The sequence below is a fragment of the Maylandia zebra genome, linkage group LG7 (genome assembly GCF_041146795.1).
Source record: "Maylandia zebra isolate NMK-2024a linkage group LG7, Mzebra_GT3a, whole genome shotgun sequence".
Classification (NCBI taxonomy): domain Eukaryota; kingdom Metazoa; phylum Chordata; class Actinopteri; order Cichliformes; family Cichlidae; genus Maylandia; species Maylandia zebra.
In genome coordinates this window covers 22,631,457-22,650,549 of record NC_135173.1, presented here as the reverse complement: position 1 = coordinate 22,650,549, position 19,093 = coordinate 22,631,457, and the positions used below count along the sequence as shown (strand labels likewise).

Sequence of the window (19,093 nt, the reverse complement as noted above, 5' to 3'; positions counted from 1 at the left end):
GTTATTATTAGAATTGGTGGTCGCTTTGTTTGTAGAAAATAAAGTTTGACTCCTTGGGGGAAGTTTGACCTCTGGTTTCCTTTGACAGTGAGCAGAGCAGCGAAGAAGAAGAGAGGAAGCACCAGAGGAAGAGTAAACCGCGCAAGAGCGAGTCAGAGTCTGAATCTGACGAAGATGAGGAAAGCGAGTCTGAAAGCAGCCAGTCAGAGTCTGAAGACTCGGAGTCAGAGGCTGAGGTCAAGAAGAAAAAAAAGGTGCAAACCAGGGTTAACTACAGAGAAAGTGCACAGCAGCAGGGTGCATCAAAAACAATCATCAGATTTAAAAAGGCTGGGTTTTCTTTTTTAAGTAATGCACATAGAAGCTTGCAATAAATATAGAAGTACATGACTGAATATAAGGTTTCACACAGCCCCTGCTGTTGTTATGCTACCTACCACCAACCATGTGAAGCTAAGGAATCCGCTCTTTCCATCGGTGCGTGTTTCTATCGTTAGCGGTGAATAAAAGCACTTTTAAACCAGATTATTCTTTTTGATACAGCCTGTATCTAAGAAGCCACTAAAATTCTCATAACCTTAGCATTTCAAAATACAAGAGAGCGCAGTTGTGCCCCTTTTCCTATACAGCAGCATGAACAGCGTCTATTCGTGACAGTTTTTCTTTGTTCTCCAGACGGCTGAATCTAAACCTCCTCCCAAGCCTCTCAAGAAAGAGAGCAAGAAAGAAAAGAAAGAAATGTCTCTGCTCGACCTTGATGATTGTAAGTTGTTTTTGTTTCTTTTTCTCGATCTTTCCAGCTTTTCTTCTCAGACAGTAGAAAATGTATGGCACTCTCTTTAGAACGGAAAGCAGTCTAAGCAGAGGTGTCCACATCTACCTCTTCCCAGAACCGTCTTCATCTCTTTCATCTGAGAATCTCATCCCATTTCAAAATGCACAAACCACTTCTGAATTAGATGCAGTTCAGATGCCTGAACCATCTCATTAGCTCTTTTTGAGGAGCAGCAGCTATAATCTGAGCCCCTTTTAGATGACTGAGCTCAAGGGTTTGGTCACCACCCACAGATGTGTCCACAGAATAGGTAGGAAAGTAGAGCTTCCATTAAACCGATGCTCTCCCCTCATTCATAAACAAACCGTCCAAGATACTTAATCTCTCAACCAGACTTGGAGATGCTAATTCACACCTAAACCCCTTCACATTCTACAAAGATGCCAAAGGAAAAAAAATCCATTAGATGACTGCACACCGGTCTGAATTTGGGAACATCATCCGTGTCTTGTTTCTTTCTTTCTTAGTTGAACCTGCTCCCTCACCACAAGTCACACCGGTCAACACCTTCCTATCCAACAGCCTCGTGACCGACCTGGAGGGGCTGTCTTTGTCTGACTCTGTCCTCTCCCCAGCAGTAAGTGTTTCATATTATTTGCTTGTTGACATCTTTATTCTCTGTTAGTGAAGCGATGAAATGAAAATGAAGAGGGGGGGGGAACTAAAGCAGATGACAAACCAGAGGGGTCTTTTTACAGACCATTGCTCCCTCCAGCGCGCTGAAGAGCTACGAGCTGCTTCACCGGATCACGGGTGAGGGTCTGTCGGTGGAGTACTGTTTCAGCCGGCAGCCTTTCAGCCCTGACGCCAACATGGTGGCGGTGCAGATGCAGTTCACCAACAGCGCCTCTTCCGACACCAAGAACCTGCACATAGAGGATGTGAAGCTCCAGTCTGGGATGAGGGTCAAGGAGTTCCCAGAGATCGGTGTGTGAGATTGTCCACTGTGTACATGCACGGACATATGAAATACAACCCTGCTGGCAGTGCTTGGAAACTGCACTGTTCATTACACCAGATAAAACAGACGTACTTGTTGCAGATGTCGGTGTTTTTTCTATTACAATAATTTTGCTTCAGGGAAAGCTGTAAATAAGATGCTGAATTTTTGTGACTATGAAGTTGAAAATTCTAATTTAAGTTTGTTCATAGACAAGAAGGGGACCATCAGCCTGCTACATATTAAAATATACATATCAGCACATTTAAATTCCTCCATTAAACTTATTATCAACATGAAATACAAGTTTGATGGATTTCTGTCCTTTCACCTAACGGCAACAGGTTGCAAGCTGCCTCTATGACCTGTACACGGGCAACCACATAGACACCAGTATCCTGATAATTAGTGTTAAGCCACAAACTGATAAAACACTGTAACTTTGTTCACCAAAATGTCTTGAACTAGCTCTGCCACTCAGTAACCAATAATATTACTCATGTAATTCTATCAAAAAGCTGCAAAACACCATAAATATGGGCGCAGTGGTTACAGTTCAGTGACTTGACTGTCCCTACCTGAGGCCTGACATCAGCTACAGCCGGCACACATGCCACGAGTTATGTGCCCTTAAATTTAAACCTTAATAAAACCCAGTCTGTAAATAATGTTGCCTTCATCACTCGAGTTGGGCATTTTAACATGTCCATCAGGGTTGACTTGACTTAGAGAAAAACAAAGTGTGGCAGTTTTGAAGTTGTCAGCAGCGCCTCCATCTCAGTTTTCTTCTTAGAGGACACTTTTTGTACAAGGACGTCTCAGATGTTTCAGTATGAACATTCACATCCTAATCTTTGTCTCGGTTTTTCATGTGACTTTTAAGAGTTGTGCCTGTTTTTTGTGTGGAAACACTAAAGGCTTTTTCTTTCCTCCATGTCCACAGAGCTACTTCCGGCAGGTGAGACGGCCACAGCTGTGATGGGCATCGATTTCTGTGATTCAACGCAAGCAGCAAACTTCCAGCTGTGGTGAGACGGACTCTTGATTACAGAGGGTAGACCTCCTGTGCAGTCCTGCTTCTGGTTGCCGGTCTGCTTCATTTTTGGGATTTGCTAGATTTGCATTTGCTCTGCAGCAGTTAGTCTGCTAAGCCACTGATACGTTGATATACAGACAGGAAGTTAGTTAATTATTTGGAAAAACTCTTGATTCGATTCAGTTCACGTTTAATAATATCAGAGAAAACACTCCAGTTGTTTCTGAATTTCTATAAAGCTACAGGCAGTCATTTTGAGGTTAATGGGAAAAAAAATAGTTGTACTTATAAATATACACAGATTATTGTGCAATTATGTCTTCCAACAAACTGATGTGCTTTTCATTAATAAGTATATAAGACCGGCTCCGGTCCAAGCCCAACACTTGGATCTGCTTCAAAGAAAGTTTCACTAACACCAGTTAAAAGCAGCTGAGGCTAGCATCAACACTTAACTAGGGTGACCAACCGTCCACTTTTACTGGTGTCAAGCCAGCCTCCACTTTGTTTTACGTTCCCTGTGTATTCTGAGTATTATGGCAAAAGACGTGGAAACCTGATTTCAAAATAAAAGCTCCAGAAGCATGATTTCAAAATGAAGGCCGACTTCCAGTAAATTAAGAGCACATTCACAAATATCAATTAGTCTTGTTTGCACACTCTAATGTTGGATACAAATGACATACCCCAGTATTCTAGTAGCAACATGCCAATATTAAAGCCATCTCCTTTTGGATTTCAAAGTAAAAGCCATCTGAATGTTTATTTTTGAACTACTCTTTTAATTAATTGAGAATGGAAAACTCATGTTTCCACAGACTAGTTGCAGTCTATATTGAGTGTATACAACCCCATAGTGATACCATGTCAATATCAATCATTCTTATTTTGCCTTTCAAAATAATGGCCCTTTCAAATTGACCATATATCGGTGTGCGTTTTCAATGACTTCAGAAAGCTCTAAAATGGAAAAATGCTGTTTATTTTGTCTGGCTCCTATATTGATGAAGTCAACACCATCACAGTTTAAGAACTATCAACCAAATGCCATCATGCGAGATGAAAGTGCCAGGGAGCCAAATTCTCATTTATCAGAGACTGCAATTTAAGACATCTACTGACCCACACCAGGGCCAAGGCAATGTTGTTCTCAGCAAGTATCTGGTTAGACACCATGTTTCGAAGGCCTTTGGTAATTGTGTTATGTTTAAATTTTGAAGCCAAATACACTCAACAAAAATATAAACGCAACACCTTTGTTACTGCTCCCATTCCCCATGGGATGGATGTAGAGACCTAAAATTCATTCCAGATACACAATATAACCATCCCTCCCAAACAGTGGTCACAAATCAGTCCAAATGTGTGGTAGTGGGCACATCTGCTATATTGAGATAATCCATCCCACCTCACAGGTGTGCCACATCAGGATGCTGATCTGACGACATGAGTAGTGCACAGGTGTACCTCAGACTGCCCACAACAAAAGGCCACCCTGGAATGTGCAGTTTTTTGCGCTATTGGGGGTCTGGGGACCCAGAACCGGTCAGTATCTGGTGTGACCACCATTTGCCTCATGCAGTGCAACACATCGTCGCATGGAGTCTATCAGATTGTCAATTGTGGCCTGTGGAATGTTGGTCCACTCCACTTCAATGGCTGTGCGAGGTTGTTGGATATTCGTGGGAACTGGTACACGCTGTCGTATACGCCGGTCAAGCACATCCCGAACATGCTCAATGGGTGACATGTCCGGTGAGTATGCTGGCCATGCAAGAACTGGGACATTCTCAGCTGCCATCTGCCCTGAACAATGTGAACCATGATTCATCCGTGAAGCGCACACCTCTCCAACGTGCCAGACGCCATCGAATGTGAGCATTTGCCCACACAAGTCTGTTACGGCGACGAGCTGGAGTCAGGTCAAGACTCCGATGAGGACGACGGGCATGCAGTTGAGCGTCCCTGAGACGGTTTCTGACAGTTTGTGCAGAAATTGTTTGGTTGTGCAAACCAATTGTTCCAGCAGCTGTCTGGGTGGCTGGTCTCAGACGATCTTGGAGGTGAACCTGCTGGATGTGGAGGTCCTGGGCTGGTGTGGTTACACGAGGTCTGCGGTTGTGAGGCCGGTTGGATGTGCTACCATATTCTCTGAAACGCCTGTGGAGACGGCTTATGGTTGAGAAATGAACATTCAATGCACGGGCGACAGATCTGGTTGACATTCCTGCTGTCAGCATGCCAATTGCACGCTCCCTCATTGCTTGTGGCATCTGTGGCATTTTGCTGTGAGACAAAACTGCACATTCCAGGGTGGCCTTTTGTTGTGGGCAGTCTGAGGTACACCTGTGCACTACTCATGATGTCAGATCAGCATCCTGATGTGGCACACCTGTGAGGTGGGATGGATTATCTCAATATAGCAGATGTGCCCACTACCACACATTTGGACTGATTTGTGACCACTGTTTGGGAGGGATGGTTATATTGTGTATCTGGAATGAATTTTAGGTCTCTATGTCCATCCCATGGGGAATGGGAGCAGTAACAAAGGTGTTGCGTTTATATTTTTGTTGAGTGTATTACAGGTCACCATGGCATTATGATTTTAGTTTAGCTAATTGATTCGTGTAATCTGGCGTCATAGATAAATACATAAAAGCTACAATCTCTAGTGTTTCTAAACAATACTGCTTCAGGGAAACACGTATAAAATGAAAATGTTGAAAAAGTCCTTAAAAAGAAGTCTATTATTAATTTCTGCAACTGAAGACTTTCATAAATACTGTAGAATCCGTTAGCTTCATTCATCCATTCACTTCCACTTATCCTATCCAGGGTCGTGGGGGGTGCTGGAGCATATCCCAGGGAGAGGCAGGGTACATGTACAGGCTCTTGGTAAATGCATTGAGGAAATCAATGACTGGTTGTGCCACAATTTTCTCCAGCTAAACAAAAACAAAACTGAGGTAATAGTCTTTGGCGCCAAAGAAAAACGATTACAGGTCACCAGAGAACTTCAATCTATACATCTAAAAACCACAAACCAGGCGAGAAATTTGGGTGTAGTGATGGATGCAGACCTAAACTTAGAAAAACACATTAAGACAATAACAAAGTCAGCTTACTATCACCTCAAGAATATATCAAGGATAAAAGATCTGATGTCTCAACAGGACCTGGAAAAACTAGTCCATGCATTCATCTTTAGTAGGCTTGATTACTGTAACAGCATCTTTACAGGTCTACCTAAAAAATCAGTCAGACAACTACAGCTCATTCAGAACTCTGCTGCTCGAGTCCTCACTAAGACCAAAAAAGTGGACCACATCAGTCCAGCTCTGAGGTCCTTACACTGGCTGCCTGTCCGTCAGAGGATAGACTTTAAAGTTCTGATGCTGGCCTATAAAGCTCTGAATGGTTTAGGACCAAAATACATCAATGACCTCCTGACCCAGTATGAACCATCCAGATCCCTCAGGTCATCTGGATCCGGTCTTTTATCAGTTCCCAGAGTCAGAACCAGACACGGAGAAGCTGCATTCAGCTTTTATGCTCCTTATATCTGGAACAAACTCCCAGAAAGCCTCAGATCAGCTGAAACACTCAGTTTATTTAAATCCAGGTTGAAGACTCACCTGTTCTCAGCTGCATTTGAATAAAGCACCAAATCCACACTTTAAGCTTAAATTTCAAAACTTACATTTAACTACTGATTTTATCTACTGTTCTGATTTTATCTGTTTTGATTTTATATACTGTTGTTTGTTTGTTTGTTTGTTTGTTAATTAGTTAGTTAGTTTATTTGCTTGTTTTAATCAATTTTAAATCATGCTTTTTATTTGTTCTTGTTTCTAATGTCTCTGTAAAGCACTTTGAATCACCTTGTTGTTGAATTGTGCTATACAAATAAACTTGCCTTACCTTGCCTTGCCTTACATAGGGTGAGAGGCAGGGTACACCCTGGACAGGTCACCAGTCTGTCGCAGGGCTAACACACAGAGACAGACAACCATTTGCGCTCACATTCACTCCCGCATTCACACCTATGGGCAATTTGGATTAATCAATTAACCTATCCCCACAAACTGCATGTCTTTGGACTGTGGGAGGAAGCTGGAGTACCCAGAGGGAACCCACGAAAACACGGGGAGAACATGCAAACTTCACACAGAAAGACCCCGGCCTGATGGTGGAAATGAACTCAGGACCTTCTTGCTGTGAGGCAACAGTGCTAACCAAGCACACAGTAAAGTAAAATTTTTAGCTATTAAATCAGCTCTAGTGCATATGATCACAAAGTTGAAATTTGAATATAGAGAAAACAGAGCTGGTTTGACAGAAACAACACAACTTTGTCAGGTTGGGGAACAGCATTTCTGGAACATTACTGAGCAGCATGGGGGCTCCAGAGGGATTGTCTTGGCTCCACTTCTTTTCATATTGTATACAGCAGACTTCAAATATATATCTTGAGTCTTGCCAAATCCAGAAATACTCAGATGACACTGCCATTGTAACGTGTTTCAGGAATGGGCAGGAATCTAAAGACTGGGACCTTTTCTTGCCTTGAGCAACTGGATTCAGAAAATTATCTGCAGGCTTTTCAATTCTCATACAAATAGCAGATGAGCTAGGAATTTTTCTCTGTGATCAGAAAAATTATTGTTATTATTATTTTTGTTCGTAAGGAATGTCTGGCACCTCTGGTGTTTTATAAAACTGCTCCCGACTCCACTGTTAGATTATATGTTATGATATGTGTTGGCATGAACTGGAATTAATGGGTGGAAGCTGGAACTTTCCATTTAATGCCATTCTGAAGTTATGGAAAGAGAAGCTCCTATAAACAAAGTCTAAAGGGCTTTTACTCTGAAATGCAAAATGGGATTGATTTGAGATTGAGATGTTTCCACTGTAGAGGTTGTGTGGACTCCAATTACTTAGTGGAAACAGTAATTGTCCTGTTAACAGCATCCGCGTTTAGTTATAAAAAGTACCTCATAAACAATTATAATCAAGATATTGACGTGATAAAACTGTGGGGTTGTATACTGTCAATGTAGAGTGAAATGATCTTGTGGAAACAGCAACTTTGCTTTTAAGGGGATTCTGAAGTCAGTGAAAGAGTGGCTCATATATGGGCAATTTCAACGGGCCATTACTTTGAAAGGCAAAATCAAGGCGACTTGAAATTGACTTGGTATCCCCGTGATAGGGGATACCAAGTATCCCCACTGTCAATCTAAAGTGGAATTATCCTGTGGAAACAGCAATTTTCCTTTTTAGAGCATTTTGAAATCGTTAAAAGAGTAGGTCGTCTATGTGCAATTTAAAAAGGCTTTTATTTTGGAAGGCAAAATCGAACTGACTTGATATTGATATAGTATCACTATGGGGTTGGATATTGTTGATCTAAAGTGGAATTACCCTGTGGAAACAGACATTTTCCATTTTAGAGCATTTTGAAATCGTTCCAAGAGTAAGTCAGATATGGGCAATTTGAAAAGGCTTTTACTTTGGAAAGCAAAATCAGACTGACTTGAAATTAATATGGTATCACTGTGGGGTTGTATACTGTTGATCTAAAGTGGAATTATCCTGTGGAAACAGACATTTTCCTTTTTTAGAGCATTACAAAATCACAGAAAGGTAGGTCTTATATGGGCAATTTCAACGTGCCATGAATTTGAAAGGCAAAATCAGACTGAGTCAGTCTGATTTTGCCCATCAATGGGCAATTTCAATGGGCCATTACTTTGGAAAGTGAAATCAGACTGACTTGATATTGACATGGTATCACTGGGGGCTGTATACTGTAAATACAGAGTAAAATTATCCTGTGGAAACAAGAATTTTTCTTTTTAGAGCATTTTGAAATCGTTAGAAGAGTAAGTCAAATATGGGCAATTTCAAAGGGCCATTACTTTGAAAGGCAAAATCAGACTGACTTGATATTGACATGGTATTACTGTGAAAAACACTGTGGTTGGATAGTGTTGATATAAAGTGCAACTAGTCTTTGGAAAGAACACTTTTGCTTTTAAGAGCATTATGAAGTCATTGTAAGAGTAGTTCAAAAATGAAAATTCACAGGGCTTTTACTTTGAAATCCAAAATAAGATGGCCTTGATATTAACAGGGCGCTATTAGGGTGCAAGGTTGTGTCATGTAGATCTAACATTAGAGTTTGTGAACAAGCCTATATTATATGTTACTATGTTCTTAACATATCTGTTAATTCACTCGAAGTTGGCTTTTATTTTGAAATCCGGTTTCCCTTCCCGTAATACTTTGAATACACAGGGAGCAGAAAACAAACTCGAGGCTGGCTTGACTGCAAGTCTCGAATTGGAGGCTGGCTTGACACAATCCCCCCGGACGTCCAGGGCGTCCGGGGGGATTTTCGAGATTGATAAAAATGTCCGGGTTTTCCTACATTCCGACAGAGGACCCATGTGTTTGAAGTCATCCCCGAACTGCTGCTTTGTGAGCACTTGTAAGTTTTTCTGCGCTCACAGAAGGGACAGACAGCGCGCAGGAACGCGCCTAATGATGTTTAAAAGATCCCAAAACGCAAGTGAATCTTTTCAGACGAACTGCAAAAGAAATTTCCCTCGTACCGACCCAGTACTGGTAATTTTTCTTATGCACATGAGGCATTATTTCTGTACCATTATTTAATTCCAGAGGTTTTTAAGTTATTTTCTTTGCACTTGTTGACTTGTAAGGTCCTATATGACAGATTTTATTTCACAATTCATTAACCGCACAGAGAAGGCATCGTTTAAATATGTTTCTTTAAGCAAGTTCTTCATGACTGAGCCAAGTGTCCTCTTTTTTGGACATCAAAATATGGTCACCCTAGCTTAACTGACTAAAAAGCTCAACAACTCGCCAAAGTATTGCTGTTATCGGACACAAGCTTTAATAGTTGCAGCTTTTGAAAGTTTGCATTGACTCTTTACTAATCTTTACTGATTTGAATCTTTGGGGGTTTTGCATAACATATTGATGACACCTACTGAAGCTTTGAGAAATACTGATGGACATTTTTCAGTTTCCTGTTGTTTTGAAAACAGTCATAAAATTACCACCAGACTGTCAGACCAGATATTTTACTTGTATAATTAAAAAAATCTTATTCCACTTCTGTCATCCCACCAGGGTAAGGGCTGTTTGGGAAACTTTGAAGTTTAAGAACAAAAGACGAAATACAAATCCCTGACACTACCGTTCCTCCTTTTTCAGCACTCACACCAGGAAATTCTTCGTGTCGATCCAGCCACCTGTCGGGGAGCTGATGAGGCCCGTCTTCCTGACAGAGAACGAGTTTAAAAAGGAACAAGGTGAGTGAAAATAGGCCACAAAATATTTCTGATGTCCTGAATGTTGCGACCCTAAACCACTGTCTCAGTTGCTGCTTTGACACCAACACATCTTTAAATGTTGCATAGTCCAAACAGGGAGCTTGTTAACATGTTAACCAGTGAGCTAATGCTGCAGCACTGCAACTCATAAGTTTTGTCCCTGAGTGTTAGTAGTCTACTCTGAATATACACTTCATATATTCTGTTCAAATATAGCGCTCATTTCATTAGACTGTGAATGAAATGGGGTTGTGATGGGGTTAAATGTTTGAAGTCGTGTGGGAACCACATGCTGAATATCTAAAGTTAAAAAGTTAGCACATACATGAAACTTCAGGTTTGACTTGATTTGATAGCTGCAACTTTTGAACAGTCAATCAATGAAAATACAAATGAAAAAATTGCTGCTGATCAAAGACATTGAGATCTGCACTTTGATCTTTAACAGTTACGCAGAGAGGAAAGCATGCAGTGATGCTCAGTCACCCGTTGATAATGTGCATCATATAGTGTGACACGATGAAATGAGGACCTTTTAATTAGAAAGTATATTTCACTTTTCCAAATGTGTGTTTTGTTTTGTTTTTCTTTTATAACATTGCGAGCAAGTCATTTGCCACATGCAGTAAACATCAAAGTAACTGCCTGATGTTTCTGAGTCTCCACATCATCCTTCCTCCAGAGCAGGAAACAGTTTTTTGTCCATCAGCTACATTCAATCCACCAATACAAACCAAAGGTTTGCATTAGACGGTGTATGGTAGAGCAGCTGCAGACAGCAGTTCCCAGCATGTTTCTGGTTTCTGGTGTTCGTTTTCCATCCTAACAGTGATCGAGTTTTGAGCTCTAACAAGCCCACAATGACTCTTTAAACATGTGTCATATCCACGGTTCCTCCCTCTCCATACTCTCCCCAATAGAGAAGCTATTACACAATCTAGGTAAGTTGGCTTTAATAGATTTGTTGTTCCCAGCTGTCTGTGTGCCACCTTTCCTATAGCCAAACTCATCCTCACACAGACCACCCCCTCCTCCCATTCCCCTCCTCCCTCCTCCTTTAACACCTCGTGCTGACTCCCCCTCCTCCCTTCTTGCCTGGGTAATCAACACTTAACTGCATCTCCGGGTCTGTAGCTGCAGACACCTGCAAACCTGCCGCTCACACTCTCCTGCTCCACCAGGAATGGCTGGAAATGCTCATCCACTGATCCTCATTCACTCTTTCACATATACATCTGGCTCACAGCAGCACTCGATCATGTGCTTTCTGATAACCACCAACCATGCTGGGAGTTTGAACTGTTGGTCATCTTGTAGTGCATCGGTCTAACTGGCACTGGGTTTTGTTTTGCAGGTCAAAAGAGGTCTTGACATCTCAGTTAAAACCAGGTTATAGTCATTCAAGAGGAAATGATAATGTCTTTAATTCGTATTGAGGTCTAGTTTTTAAATCAGCAAATATTTGATTTAGTTCAGACTTTTGGTCACTTTTAAACAAAACTTCAGCCCCTTTTTAACCAGTTCCAGGAACTAAGATCAGGATCTGGGAACTGAAGGAACCTATTTAACAAACTATTGTTAATACGTTTGTTAAATAGTGATTTACACCCTTTCAAAATGAGCCAAAGATATTGACCTAATCTAAAGAAACAGATTAGCTGTGACTTTAGGTCCAAAACATCTGAGTGTTGCGTTGAGATATCAGTCAAAGCTGAACTAGTGCGGGACCTACTCTCCTGTAATACCAGGTCATACCACAAGATGGCGCAATAAGTCCATGTAACCTTTCATTCCTTGCATTTTTATTTACATTGGCAGTCTGATTCTATACACTGTTCAGTATATTCACTCGTATACATGAGAGATCAAGCATGTGGATCCATCTGTGTGACCCCTTGAGAAAAAGGCCAAAAGTAGCTAAAGTCTGAGAGAGCAGCACACATCCAAAAACATTTCACCACACTCACTGGTATAACACTGCCCCTGGTGGTGACAGTTGTAATAAAAATGGGAACCATTCTCAGTTAGGGGGAGGGACTTTGTGGTTGTTCCTTAAATATCTGTTTTATAATGCCTGTGCTGTGACTTGAAACAATCCTTATGCAGGTTTAGTTCTTAAATACTACAAAAAGTTCCTGCTGTGGAAACACTTTATATCTACCTGTAAGTGTAATAGAGAAAACATAAATTTCTGTTTGTGGGGAGCAGTTAAAGTAAACGTTTGACTGGTTTTCTGTGGGACCCACAACATTTTGTGCAATTTAAATTTTTTTCCCCTATTTTGTTTTTTTGTGCTCCCTCACACAACTTACTGCACAACCTCTTGGCAAGGAGCTACGATTTTATTAAATTTGGGTTGGTGTTATAAAAAAGTTCAAATGAAGCATGCATAGACACTAACACTACGAACGGACTGCAGTCTGTTTTAGCTAAATTTTCTGAATTTAAGTTTTCTGTCACTTGACTTATTATTGCAGCGATTTTAGGACTTGTTTTACATCAGAGCAGTATTGATATATAATACTGAAATACTAGTTTTAACCTGGACATCCAGGCGTCTTTTGACCAGCAAATCACCAAACAGTTGCTCTCTACAAGCCATCTTCGCACAAGTGAGAAAATTAGTACTGAATACCTCTTTCAACCAGAATTTCTGTCTTTGGAAATACTCTGGAAAATGGTGACTCGAGTTGGTTAGCAGTCAGAAATTTGCTTCTTTTTTGCTGTAAATTCACCAACAAAATCCTGTGTTCAGTGGGAAGCATGAGTACATTCCCGTGTTAAGTGTTAGTAGCATTTACAGTTCTTGATGTACTGAATATTACATCAGTCCCTCTGAGAACTTTAGCAATGTTCACTGCATTGTACAGTATATGTATATAATACTGTACATGTCTGAAGCTAGCAGATACCCTGAAAAAGAATAGCAATGGTTAAAAAATGAACTCTGTTACTGTACATGTTGTCTTCTTCTTATTATTATTATTATTATTATTATTACTACTACTATTATTATTAAGATTATTAACTGCTTTGCTTGTTTTGCTGCTGGGAGGGAGAGGATTCCTGTCTGACCAGTGCTCTGCTCCTACAACCTCCACAGGTCAGCTGATGGGCATGAACGAGATCACAGAGAAACTAACTTTGGACGTCAAGTGCCGAAACGAACACGCCATCGTCCAGAGAGTGACCACCGCTGCCAACCTCAGCAGAGTGCCCTGTGGGTCAGATAAAGAGTGCAGGTGAGAAAAATCACTCCTGAGCAAACACGTCTTGTTATCTGAGCCACCTTTTAATGCAAATAGCGCTCTGGGTGGTGTTTGTCTTCTGCGAAGGACACGGAATCATTTGGGAACAAGATCTTTGCCAAGATCAGCTTAAAAAATCACCTTAAAAGTGTGGCTTCACGTATTTTACGCAGATTTTAAAAATCCACTAAAGCAGTGGTTCCCAAACTTTTTTTGCTGGGCCCCCCTTTGTTTTACAAGAAAAATGCACACACACTCACACGCACGCACACATCCTCCAACCACACACACCCATATTTTGCTCCACTGCGGTTTATTTCACACCTCAAACATTTAGTAAACAATTAAGCAAATACAAGTAATCTGCAATATATTACAGGTAGTAATAAAATAAACTACTAACTCTTTTACGCTGCGTCCACACCTGCACGGGTATTTTTGAAAAGGCAGCTGTTTCGTCCACACGTAAACGGCGTTTGGAATCACCGAAAACGGAGATTTTTTTTTAAAACTCCTTTTTTGCGTTTACGTGTGGACGAGGAATACAGAGTACCTCACGCAACGTCAAAGGTATGTGCCTTTTTTCACGTCACGCTGTGCGCCACGTTATTGTTTACATGAGGTGAATTGCAGAATGGCAGATAGTCAGATTAACAGTATTTTGTCTCTATCTGCAGTATTTACACGCTTACACATACACGCGCAGTTACTGTCCCTCTATTTAGAAAGGCAGAGGCGTCATGTAGTATTTTATTTTACATGTAGTTGTTTTTTTCCTGTGTAATAATATTCAACATTGCTATCAATACATTTTTCAAAAAATGCCTCTCTGTGCAAAATGGGCTCCTCAAGGAGGATAAATAAACAACTGTGAGATACTGTTTGTCCGGGATTTGAACCGGGGGAACAAATCGTGGCAGGATCAGGAAAAGCAATTAAGCAGGGGAGACCTACCTTTGCACTTGTGCAGGTGAAGCCAAAGGGCAGATATGCTTCACCATATTTTCTAGTCTTTGGCTTAGAATGAAGTTGGTTTGGAAACATATTCAGCGATGCTTCATCTCCTGCTTTGCGTTTTTGTGGGCACCCCGTGCTAGCAGTGTCCAAGCATTGCTTTTGTTTTTTGTTTTTTTTCCCTTTTCATATTTTCATACCCCCCCCCCGCAGTGGCTCTGCCCCTAGGGGGCGGGCCCCACACTTTGGGAGGGTCTGCACTAAAGGAACAAAGTGTACATTTTTCAGACACCTATAAATTTTAGTTCCAGCTTGAGTAAAATAAATGATAAAGAAGCAAATGCTGTCAGGAGGATCTACCTTGACATGACAATAAGTAGGCTGTGTTTTTTATTTCTCCATCAGATCCACTTCTCCTTTGTGACATCTGGTCTCAAAAATCCAAGATATAAGGGGATTAGCATTTATGACCACAACGACATTATCTACATCACAGAACTAATAACATTTAGTCCTATTTAAATTACAATGTGTGCTTGAGTGAGAGGAAATCTGAAAATCTTAAGGTCATAAGTAGTTGGACTGTTGTTAGTTTAAGTTCAGTCCGGTTTTATTTATATACCATCAAATTATAACAACAGTTGCATCAAGGTGCTTTATATTGTAAGGTAAAGATCTACAATAATAGAAGGAAACACTGGAAAAAAGTTGCTTCCTGTGTGGACGTTAAACATGATGACAGACACCAGGAAACGCAGAAAGCAGAAGAAAGTAACAAAACCAACAAATCTAACACAGACACAAAACACAAGAAATACATGACAAAAGCCTGTGACTGTGACATTCAGGAACCACTACATCATCTGTACAAACCTGATACAGCATCAGCTGTTCAAGCTTTTAGGGGGGGAAAGGGTTACACATATATTCACAATCAGCTGACTTGAAGTAGGATCTGATGCAGTTCTGAGAATGTTGATCAGAGTATTCTAGAAAATTTCTAGAAAAGAAAACCAAAAACATTTTTTTGCACTAATTTTGCACTCGTTGTGTTTCACAGATGATATTTTTGTCTCACTGACTCACGCGATGTGTATCCCTTCTTTGTTCTGTGGCTTCATCTTTACTTCTTGATCTTTGCTGCCTTGACCTCAGTTCTCCTGTTCCTCCTCCTGATTATCCTGTCCACAGGTTTGCAGGCAGGACGGTGACCAGTGGCAGCTTGGTGCTGGTCACCGTGGCAACCAAAGAGGAAGGAGCCGCCCAGCTGACGGTCAACTGTGAGAAAATGGTGATCGGCACGATGCTGGTGAAAGACATCCTCCAGGCTCTAACGCAGTGACGCGAACCAGCTCTCCAGCTTTGAACTCCGCCTCCACCTGTACTTCAGCCATCCCTCACATATCATCTAAGACTTGTCAGTGTAGCATCTCCTGCGAGCCGTGTCAGTGAGGAAGCTTCCACAACATTTGTTTTGTTAGAAGAGCCCCAAACCTTTAGAAATGACTCCCAGAGACAGTGAATGCCACACCTGGACCTGACAATTAAAACTGAACCTGAATGTTTTTACTTGACTTTCCAAAAATACTAATTTCCGAACGTTTTGGGGTTTTTTTTCTTTCCTTGAGGAGCTAATTGGACTTACTGGACTCACATTTACTTAATCTAAACCTTCTTTTCTTTAGTATAAAGTTAATGTCAGAATTTGTTTCCTGGATAAACATTAATCAAGGCTGCAGGTTTATTCTTGACTTTGAGAAAAAACAGTGGCTCTGAAACGTTCAGCCACAGCCTGTGATCTTCCTCAGTGGAGGCAGTTGCTCAGTTGTCATCGACAAAGACTGAATAAACTGCATTTTTCATCATTTGTGAAATCAAAATCAGCTACAGCGACGACTAAGTCATCCGTGATATTCAAATCCAATTTGTGATGCTAGATTTTTCTGTGCTCTCACCTGGTACATAATAAAATCTGAAGTAGGACACATCTTCAAAAAAAATCCAGAAGAATCTTCAATCAGTAGTAGTAACTGGACTCATCCGCCTTCTGTTAATGCTGTAGTCAGGCTTTACAAAGATTAGGTGAGCAAAAAATAAACAAAAACAATTGCAGTAAGATGTTCACTAGGTTCAGGCTATTAACACTGTGCAGTAAGAATATGTGACTCTTGGCGATCAGGACACTTTATTTTCCCAATAAAGTGGTCCTACACCATAAACGTCGCTCACTCACGACCTCCCTTGATTTTTCTTTTTTTAAATCTCAGGCTAGATTTAATCCATGTGTAGGAAACTGAAATAATCCCATCTACATTGCGACTGCTGGTTTTATATACTTTTTGCTTTTATTCCAACTTTATGTATATCAAGTAATGACTAAACCATCTCTATGACAAATGAGCAACATCATACGCTGGGGAAAGACTGGACCTCCACAGGTTTTCGTCGGAACTAAAGGAGGTCTTTCTATGGTGTTAACATGAAGATGAGACAACTTTCAGTTCAGTTCATTTTATTTATATAGCTACAATTCACAACAAAAGATAAAAATCTTACAACAATATAGAGTAAATCCCAACAATCAGATGCCCCCTGTGAGCAAGAAAAACTCCCTTTTCCTCTGGATGGGCATCCATCTGCTGCAACTGGTTTGAGGGGCTATCAAACTGCTTTAAGATGGAGAGATACTCTGAGATAGACGGAGTGGGTAAAAGACTATCATATTCCCTCAAATCGGGTGGCACTGTCACAGTTATTTGAAATCATTACAAGATACAAGAAGATTGCTGATCTAAGACGGCTACCATTCAACCTCAACTATGTGATTTTGGTATAATATTAATGAACAATTCCCCAGAGTTTTATCTCATAATTTGGTGATTTTTAGCATGTGGTTAGCTGTCAAAGTGCACATGTTCATCACAGTAAGTGGGGCATTGATAAAAGCTGAAATGTATACATGCTGTTTTATTGCAACATGCAATGCAGTACTACTGTAAGGTGTGGTGTGTGTCTGTGTGTGAGTGAGTATCAGCCTAACAATAAGAAGTAGCGCTTTTGATTAAAAACTGTAACACTTGACTTGACATCATCATGAAGCACATTAAAATCACCAAAATCCTCATGCTGATTATACAGAAATGTTTTTTTGGTTGCTTTTCTCTGATTGCTGTGAATTAAACCCAGCGTTTAACCCCAACGCCAACAAAAATACTTAACGAATATCAGCAAATTATTTTCCTAATGATCATTTGGATAAATGATTTATCTGCTGGTGATATTCTCGTATAAGTGAATCGGGACTGTAAAAAATAGGATTTTTGCCCACTAAATTCTCAACTGAGTCTTGTAGACAAGCATTTACTGTAAGTCATTCTACATTTAATGAGGTGGTAGTTGTGTCTTCAGTTTGTTTATGTGCATAAAGGAAGTAATATATTGACCATAGAGCTGTAGCATATTTTTCTAATTTTTATTAACTTCCGAGAAGGCAAAGCTAGCAGTTCTCGTGTTTTGTGTCAAGCTAATGGGTTGCTATCTGTAGCTATAGAGTTAGCTTTCCCAAATGAGACTTAACTGATTTTTGGCAATACAGCAAAGATAAATATTTGTCAAAAATATCAATGCATTCATTTAGATTTCTATTTTCAGAAAACTCAGCCTATATTTACTAGTAAATAACACAATGAAGCTTTGAAGTGAAATATTCACAAAAACAAAACTCAACCCATTCAGCTTTCCATAAAGTTGATTTAGTAAAGAAACATTTAGATTATGTTTGAGTATGTGCTGAAGATAATGTGCGTGATTTTCAAGTTAAGTGTTGCTTTTCATCTCAGTGGTCAGGCTGGTTTCGTGGCTAATTACATTTGATGCCCCTTTTTTCCTTTTAATATCCTCATCTGTGCTGCAGACGCATGTTTCTTAATTCTAGCAGTATCTGTGCACTTCTTTTTACTGTTGGAAACTGTAACTGTAATCTTCCAAAGCTACAGGAGTAGTGAAAGGACTTTATTTTGGCCTTTAACGTACTCCTCGCATTGTCTGTTATTTGCCCGTTCGCTCCAGCAGCCATGATGATGAAAGTAAACAATAAGAAAGTCTACTTTCAAAAGTAAAAATACAGAAAAGAGTGAACTCTATTCTCCAAATCATACGTAGGGCCATATGTTTCATCTGCTTTCAAAATATCCAAAGTACAGTTCCTCATACCCGTGTGTGGTTGTGAAATGTGGTCCTGAGGTATTACAAGTATAGTTATACAAATAAAAGTACAGATATGGTGTTGCGTGTGTCTACTTTTTTATGGTCTTTACTCAAATCGACCACAGACAACTGCCTTAACTGAAGGAAGCAAGACTGGCATTTTGAATAAGGAAGAGTAAAACAGAAGTTGTAAAAAGCCTGCTGTATTTGCTGAAATCGAACTCGTCCATCTGTTCGGCATCTTTGTAGTGACATTTAAAACCCTGGAGCACAATTTCTTAATTACTAAATTTCAGCGCGAAAGTTAAAAGTAACAAAAAGCTGGTAAACAAAGTGGTATTAAAGAGAAACAGCTGGATGAACATTTTGCAAATAATGAGGTTAGCTAGCAACACATTAGTAGCATGACTGCTTCTCTTTTCCTAAGACCTTAAAAACTTTCCTTCACACCTTTCCTTGACCTCATGAAGTTGTTCATCGACGTCATGGTAAAGAGACGTAGGA

At 40.3% G+C, this 19,093-nt stretch overlaps 1 protein-coding gene across 10 annotated transcripts in view; it reads left to right on the top strand.

Moving 5' to 3' along the window:
* The window catches only part of ap3b2 (adaptor related protein complex 3 subunit beta 2), a 61,393-nt gene extending 42,727 nt beyond the window's left edge, over positions 1-18,666 (top strand). For 6 of the 10 annotated variants that reach the window (XM_076886071.1, XM_076886070.1, XM_076886066.1 and 3 more), the window contains 9 exons: positions 89-254; positions 676-763; positions 1,303-1,412; positions 1,534-1,762; positions 2,719-2,803; positions 10,063-10,160; positions 11,102-11,122; positions 13,285-13,423; positions 15,539-18,666. In XM_076886071.1, coding sequence (XP_076742186.1) covers positions 89-254; positions 676-763; positions 1,303-1,412; positions 1,534-1,762; positions 2,719-2,803; positions 10,063-10,160; positions 11,102-11,122; positions 13,285-13,423; positions 15,539-15,725 — 1,123 coding nt within the window. In that variant the 3' untranslated portion in view covers positions 15,726-18,666. The remainder of the gene's footprint in view (positions 1-88; positions 255-675; positions 764-1,302; positions 1,413-1,533; positions 1,763-2,718; positions 2,804-10,062; positions 10,161-11,101; positions 11,123-13,284; positions 13,424-15,538) is intronic. The other 4 variants (XM_004570266.4, XM_004570260.4, XM_012924406.4 and 1 more) reach the window with 3 other exon arrangements.
* Positions 18,667-19,093: the final 427 nt, after the last annotated feature.